We start from the raw sequence: 8,279 nt of genomic DNA, 5'->3' as shown, positions 1-8,279 counted from the left end.
AAACCGCGTTCGAACTCACTCCACTCGCGTTCGAACGCGACCTACAGAAAACTTATTTTAATGGAAATTAAACACTCAAACATGAAATAAAAACACTCCTAAAGTGAATCCATGCTCGAGACGACGTCGGTGAAGTTCGAATCATATCACTATAGTGAGGCCTCCTCCATAGCTAACGACTATAGAGGTTCCCATAATCACTCACTTAGCCATGAGAGCCCTAATAGTTGGTGACTACATCTTCTACAAGAGGAAAGGAAAGTGACTGGCCAGAGAGGGCAGGGAAGATAACGACCACGGCCAACAACAAGAGGCTACGAGGTGTGGCCTCCACCGAGAGCCTAGAATACCCATGAAGGGTATCCAGGGAGATAGGACATCGAAGGATGCTCCTTGGACCGACACGACATCGATACAAGGTCGTCGATTGGCTATTTTCCATTGAGGCCAAAATAAGAAAGGGAAAGAAGAACATACTAAATACGAACTAAAGACTAATTAACTTAAAAGAGAGATAATTGGCGAACCATTTCGCAGTGATGACATGCTCTGGGTTGCTCTGGCACAGTGAAAAGTAAAATGGGAAAACAGAGGGCTGTGGGGTGAGGGAGGGAAGCAAAGAGAGAAAAGAAGAAGGAAAAATAGATAAGGCAATGCATGTGCCTAGCATATTCGCTTGATTTTAAATTTCTTTTTTCCAAGATGTTAAGTAACTAAAACCTGCATCCAAGACTAGAGAAGGGAACCAAAAATAGTTCTTGATGGAGAAAGAAGAGATTATGCTTCTTACCTTCACCTCACTATATTTGGTTTTGGCATAGAAGATTATTTTGCCTCTAGTGTTGTGGAGGAAGCTAGCGAGATTTTAGACTATCAAGGAACCTTCACATCTTCGATGGTTCCAAGACAAGATTTTTATTGGAGCCTACATTATGCATTTGGCTTAGCTATTGCAAACGTCGAAGAGGAGTGAACATCCTTAGACTTTGAGGAACCAAATGGGGGAGTAAGGCATTTTGGTATTGGAGTAAGTGTATTGGTGGCCTTTCTTTTGCCTGGCGAGATGATGTCAGAAAGGAGAGGATTAGGGGAAGCTTTAAGAGCTAGACTATCAAACAAGGAGAGGGAGCTCAAGGAGGGGGGATCTAGGTGACTGGGAAAGATAAGAGAGTGATTGGGAAAGATGGGAGGGATGTAGCTTCTTGCATGGGAAGTGTTTAGGGACGTTGGTACATGGAGGGGGTTATTCTCATGCAAAGTGGAGGGGGTAAGGAGGTAATTTAGAATTTTTTACTTTGGTGTGTGAGATGTCAAAAGTTATCCTTAGAGGACAATTGGGTGGAACATTGACAAGGCTATTGGTTAGCGCCATACTTTTTGTTAGATTTAGAGTTCGAGAGAAATAAACATAAGAAGTGAAGGATGGCATGTTAGGTTTACGGACTGATAGGACTTTTGACCCATTGAAGTTTGAGTGATTGACAATGGGAGGGGTTGCATTAATGACATTGAATGAAACAATATGGGTGAAATACACAAGGATAACTAAGGGCGACACATTTAGGGCCACGATAGGGATGGTACAGTTGAGTGTGACATGTATAGAGGCTATTGTAAAGAAAAATCTATCGAGGGCAATACGTGGCAGAAGTTGGGCTATAACAGGGAAAGATCTACCAATTGCGTCAACTATCTTCTAGCTACCAAGAGGCTCCCTTCTTTATCTCATGATGACTGCTCTAACAAGGAGTGGATGGCTACTACATTTAAGTACCTTAGTTGGAGTTCTCCTACTTTGTGACAGATGTGAAGGGGAAACTTACTTTTAATCTTAGTTTCTAATTCGCTCTTCATCGCACACTTCGTAAAGTTATAGCCTATTTTGCTAAAGAAGCATATGTGAGAACCTTATTATTCTTGATAGAGACATCAACCATAGCTCCATTAATAAAGGACATTAAGAGTGAACCAACGAGCAGTTTAAAGAGGTTGACTTTGACCCTAACACACATGAATCTAGTCCATTTGGCCACCTCATGATCGTCAAACATTATCAGTTCACCAATATGAGTAGCCAGCTAAAGGGCTATTCTTTGAAATAGGTATTCCAATAGCAAGCCATGGATTTACACCCAAAACTCACAAATGTTGAAGGGACGATTTATCAAATGGTGCTTTCAGTTGGAAGTGGACAAGCCCAAAATGATAGTTGAAAGACCATGGAGAGCTAAACTACACCCTATTCTTATTGCTCTCCTTCTCAAAGGAGAGGAGAAAAACATACTTGCTTTCTTCAACGATGTCAAGAGAACTCGCAGGACTCCATGCTTTTAAAAGGTTAGATTTGAGACTAGCACAGCTAAAGGGCTTTTCAGTGACAAACTTTCCATCCAATCAGAGCTTAGGTTTAATCTATTTTCCTCTAGCAAAGGAATGACCACCTCCATGCTATTCTCTGAGAGGAGGGAGGAGAAGCACTTAACCAGCACATCGTCTAATCCTGTGAGTAAGAATGAGAGGAGTGGTGATAGATTTATTAAGGTAATATGAGCAAGGAGGAAAGATGTAGAAAACGAGGACAGAATAAGGGCCACAAAGAAATCCTAATGGAGGGGAGAGAGATGGTTCACATGAGAAAAAAAGGCTTTCCCTCTTTTCCTTAGTAAATATAAACAATGAAGGTTTGTGTTGGGAATTTGAAAATTTTAATTTAAATTAGGAGGTTTAGGTAGAAGAGTTGACATGGATTTGTTAAGTATTAAGATGTATTAGGTGAGTTTACTAAGTTAGTTAAACCTAGTTAGTTAGTCGTCAAACCCAAAATAGTTATAACAAACTCTCAAAGTTATATATATAGCTCATCTATTGCTGCAAGATGAGTTCAATAAATGCACACAAAACTAAATTCCAACCTCGAGCTAAAGTTTGTGTATTCGTTGGTTATCAACCTAGTATGAAAGTATATAAATTATATGATGTGGTTTCTAAATAAGTATTCGTCTCTCGAGATGTTATCTTTCATGAAGAAGTTTTTTCCTTTTACATAGTGCCAACTTCATATCAACTTATTGATCCTTTTTCGCATTTAGTATTGCCACATTCCTCTTTGCATTCTCATGATACTAAAAATATGTAGTGGCTCATGATTCTGCTACTGTACATCTTTCTAATTTTTCAAATCCTTCTCCAATTGATGATCCTTCTCTAAATGATCAACATCATAATCTCATTGATCTGGAACCTCTTGTCCAAAAATTAGAGTTGCTAAGCCATCTTCTTATTTAAGAGATTACTATTATAATCTTCTTACTAGTTCAGCAACTTCTACTTCTAGTATCAAATATCCACTCTCTAACTATATCTCGTATAATGGCTTTCCAACTCTCATCGAAATTTGGTTATGAATATGTCATCTCAATTTGAACCATAGTTTAATCATCAGGCAGTGAAATATCCTCAATGGAGATCTTCTATGAAGACTGCATTGGACACTATGGAGGATAATTAGACTTGGACTGTATTTTCTTTACCTATTGGGAAACATACTATTGGTTGCAAATGGATTTACAAACTAAAATACAAATCTAATTAATCACTTGAAAGGCATAAGGCTCGATTAGTGGCTAAAGGCTATTCACAATGAGAAGGATTGGATTTTGTTGAGAATTTTTCTCGAGTTGCAAAACTAGTAACTATTCAAGTTTTACTTGTTGCTGCTTCTCAAAATTTATAGCTTGCTCAACTCCATATCAATAATACTTTCTCAATGGTGATCTCTTTAAGAAAGTTTATATGGATCTTCCTCTTAGTTATACTAGTAGGGGGAGTCTTCTAAATAGAGGGAGAAGCTAGTTTGCAAGCTTTATAAAATTATATATGGTCTTAAACAAGCTTCAAGACAATGGTACTCTAAATTTTCTCAAGTTTTGCTAACTTTTGGTTTTGTGCAATTCAAGTCAAACTATTCTCTATTTACCAAAGATAATGGTTTTTCATTTATTGCTCTCCTTGTATATGTGTATGATATAATCATCACTAGTCCTAATACTCATGCTATTTTTTGCTCTAAAGTAATTTCTTCACACTAAGCTCATGCTGAAGGACTTAGGTTGTCTTAAGAACTTTCTAGGTCTTGGAATTGCAGCATCTCAGCAAGGCACTGTGCTATCTTAGCACCACTACACTTTGCAATTACTTGAAAATACTAAGTACTTAGCTTGTAAACCTACTGTTGTTCCTATAGATTCTAAAGTGCAGCTAAGTGCCACTGATGGAGATCCACTCACTGACATATCTCACTACAGAAGACAAGTTGGTCGTTTTCTCTATTTGACCTTGTCCAGAACAAATATAAATTTTGTTGTTCACAAATTGACTCAATTCATATTTTAGCCTAGATTACATCATCTTCAAGTTGTTCATCATCTCCTCCGATACTTGAAGAACAATCCTAGTCAAGGGCTTTTCTTCTCATCTTCCTCGTCATCACAACTTCGAGCATTTTATGATACTAATTAGGGCTCCTATCTTGATACTTGAAGATTTGTCACCGGTTTTGTTATATTCATTAGAGATTCTTTAATTTCCTAGAAGGCTAAGTAGCAAACAGTGTTATCTTGCTCTTCAACAAAAGTTGAGTATAGATCTTTGTCTTCCACTGCTAGTGAAATATTTGGCTTCAACAGTTAATTAACGATTTTGAAGTGAAAGTGCCTTCCCCAACTTTTTTATTTTGTGATAATCAGGCTGCCATTCATATTGCTTCTAATCCCATATTCCATGAGACGACAAAGAGAATAGAGATTGATTGTCATTTTATTTGTGATAAAGTTTCTTCTAGTTTCATAAAACTCTTGCCAATTCGGTCTCAAAATCAACTTAATGATATCTTTACTAAACCTCTTCCCCTAATATGTTCTTTCCTTTCTTGTCCAAGATGATTGTTAAAGATATTTACAAGCCACCTTGAGGGGGAGTATTAAAATGTATTAAGTGAGTTTTCAATTAATTAAGCTTAGTTAGTTAGACGTCAGATCCAAGTTAGTTGTAACAAACTCTCGAAGCTGTATATCTACTCATTTGTTGTTGCAAGATGAGCTCGATAAAATAAAAAGTTAATTTCCACTCTCTCTCTCTCTCTCTCTCTATATATATATATGTATATATATCTTCATCTCTTTTGAGCTCAATAGTAAGTTACAAGAACCGAAAGTGAAAAGCAGTTCAACTTGCATATTAGTGGTGTAGGCAAAGTGTTGAGGGGAGGCTCTACGAAAGTCTAAGTTTAAATTTGAGTAGAAAGTTAGTTACTGGTTCACTGCAAATGCACTTGAAGCATTTCTATAAGCAGCAAAAAAGGCTTAATTAAAAGCCACAAGACAATAAGAATCAATAAGTATTTAGTTTATCCTTGTCATATTAGCTTTGAATAGTCCAAGGATGAGTACTACGTCTTACCATTATTGTCCTTATTTTGAATTTAGATGTACTCATACACGTGACGATAATGTTTTCTTGGATCAAATCACACTAGCATAGAGTCCGATTATTCCGATTATACTAAGAGTAACCTTGACAACACTTAAAAATAAAAAATAAAAATATCTCGACTTAATTTGTTGATGATAACTAGATAAACAAATTGAGGCAAATTTGCTGCCCTGAGGAAGTCGGTAACAATCTCGGAATCGGAAAAAGAAAGATAAACTAAACCTTTAAGAAGGTAATGAAGATTGATTGCATTATAACCCTTAAATGAGATGAATGACATTTTCTGTCCAGCATAAGAACATGTGAAGTGGCATATAAACTAATTTAATTAATGGTTCCATATTTACTTCTCTACAATTAATTTAGCTCTAGCATGGCCTTCTTCTATCCTGTATTGCTCCCCTATTCCAAGATGAGCCATCAGGAACCATACCAATGTAAGTAGCTCTCCTCCAGCAGTGAGTTGTTTTGCATGGTAGTATCCTCTGCAATGAGTTGCAGCATAACATAACATCTCTACCCAAACAGCACTCATTACCTTCCATCTCTTCTCTACCTTTAACTCTAGCAAATCTTTTGCAAGTATGCATGCATCAAATAACACTGATTTGCTTCTATCCCCTTTAACTTGAATTGGTGGAACTTTAGTCTCAACCCAGAGAAGCATCTCACATGCCTGCGTCTCATCTGGATTTGTTTCCACACGTTGAAAGAAGTTCTTAGTCTCTGCGCAGGTGTCTCCGTATCGAATCTGTCCAATCCCAGCAGTAAGCATAAATGGGTGAACTACAAGAAGATACAACATGTAATTTGACACTACTTTGCTAATCCTACGATCCAAAGTGTTGCTCTCCGGATGATTTGTGCAATCATAGTAGTAACACAGATCGGATGCGATATGCCAGAGAAGAATGCTTTCATCAAACTCCACCTCGACACTCCAGCCAAGTTCCTTAAGGTATCCCTTCTTCTGAAGAGACCACTTCCCTCTGCAAGAGCTAAAACGCTTATAACCTTTGGAATCGTCTGCACTGCTAGACTTGCCCTTGAGGTCCTCAAAGATGAATTCTTTCAGCTCATCAGTGACAGGAGAACTCTTGGTGTGCCAAAATTTATCCCAGAGATCTTTGATAGAAATTAAGTCCATGAAACTTTTGTACGCAGACGGTTGATCTTCAAGGCAAAAGGTTATCAAATTGTATTGTGCCATGGAATTAGACCATCTTGGTCTATTCTGTGGATGGAAGAAAGACATTATTGAGAATATCATGTTCGATAGCCGGAATGTTTTGAGATCTTTAAGCCGGAGAAAGGTCCAGTCAGAGAAGACAAGTAGACCAACAGAGTAGGCCTCAAGAGAAAGAGCCCCTCCCAACAACAGATACGTAATGACTACATCGAGCTCCACGTAGCTATGTTTCCTGGTGATCCAGAAGAGAATGAGGGAAGACAGGGTCGAAGAGAAAGTGATGCAGCGAAGAAAAGGTCCTAGAGTGGTGTGAATAGCGGTCGATTTAGTGTAAAGCATTTCATAAACAAAAGAAAGTTCTATCTCGATAACCTTGAAAGCTTGGAAAGCAGAGCACTTGAGGAAGAAGGACTGGCTCTCGTTGCGGTCGTGGAAGCTAAGGATGAGATCCACGATAAGGCGCTTGAAGGTCTGAAAGAATTGATGAGATTTCGTCAGGACTGTCACCATACTAACATCCTCCACGACTGTGTCCAGAGAGCGTGGTTGGGATTCAGGTTCCTTCTCCACTTCTATCTCTGCTTGTAGTCCTGCAGTCGACATCGACGCATACTCCTCCATGAATTTGGCATAGTTGGGACCAGGGTCGGGAGGAGTGACCATGGAGTTTCTCAAGAAGTCCATGCTTGCAGACATGAGAGCCCAAGACTTTTCAGCATACTTAGTAATGCCAGCGACAAACATCAGAAGTGCAGGGGCCAGGAGCTTAGTGTTGGGCAAAGATCCAACGAAGACATAGAAGGCTACTGCAACCTGAAAAACTAGCCCAAGTAGGTGCCTCATCCATAGCTCATTGTCCTCTAGAGAGAAGGCAGTGATGGTGTCGGGGCCGCCGAGATGTAAGAGAAGAAACGGTGCCCAAAAAGCTTGGAGATCGCCATTTTCTTTGTGAGGACCAGAGGAAGTATTGTCTTGGTTATTTGAGAGGATGCCGAGCGCAAATGTGGCGACCCAGTCGGCGAGTAAGTAGGCCGACCAAAGTGTCAGGCTAACCCACCGAGAAGTGTTGCGCTTCCTAAGGTTCCCGGAGAAGATGAGGATGATCTGCAAGAATAAGCTGCACAAAATGAATGCTCGGATATCCCAATCACTCCATACTTTCCTTATTCTATAAGGAAAGAGTTCCATTTTTCTCTTTTGCGCTTTTTGTTGCGTCTTTCTTCTGCAGTACTACACATGGCATAAGAACTTAAATCAGGTTGGTCATCATCCATCATCTTATTGAAGGAACGACGAAGGAGCATTTGTCGAATTGATGGACAGAGGGACTTTGTCGCATGCAGATTCTTGGCATTTGAAACTTCAGCGGAATTTGACTGGGATGGCAATAACACATAATTAGTTTGATTGCTTCATAGAAGAGGGAAAAAAAATAAAGAGAAAAAGACGAAAGGAGAAGGAAGAGAAGAGGAAAGTTGCTGAGAAACAGAGTCAGAGTGTGAACGCCACCAAGAAAGCGGCTTCAATAGGAAGACGAAAGATCAATTGGACGACTTGGAGTCTTCTACGCCACGTAGACTACGCGCTCCCTGAGTGATCA

General features: G+C 39.1%; 1 protein-coding gene across 1 annotated transcript; it reads right to left on the bottom strand.

The window, feature by feature from the left end:
- Positions 1–5,629: 5,629 nt before the first annotated feature.
- LOC140762672 (uncharacterized) lies at positions 5,630–8,076 on the bottom strand. Its single transcript, XM_073100566.1, has one exon. It carries the CDS (start codon positions 7,865–7,867, stop codon positions 5,834–5,836), a length of 2,034 nt encoding a protein of 677 aa, XP_072956667.1. The 5' UTR covers positions 7,868–8,076; the 3' UTR covers positions 5,630–5,833.
- Between the last annotated feature and the right edge of the window lie 203 nt (positions 8,077–8,279).

This window comes from Typha angustifolia, chromosome 7 (assembly GCF_048772165.1).
Source record: "Typha angustifolia cultivar Huaian chromosome 7, ASM4877216v1, whole genome shotgun sequence".
Lineage (NCBI taxonomy): Eukaryota > Viridiplantae > Streptophyta > Magnoliopsida > Poales > Typhaceae > Typha > Typha angustifolia.
This window is presented reverse-complemented; position numbering and strand designations above follow the sequence as displayed.

What these genes read in the sequence shown, in the direction of transcription:
- LOC140762672 (XM_073100566.1), bottom strand. Translation starts at nt 7,867, where the DNA reads ATGGAACTCTTTCCTTATAGAATAAGGAAAGTATGGAGTGATTGGGAT.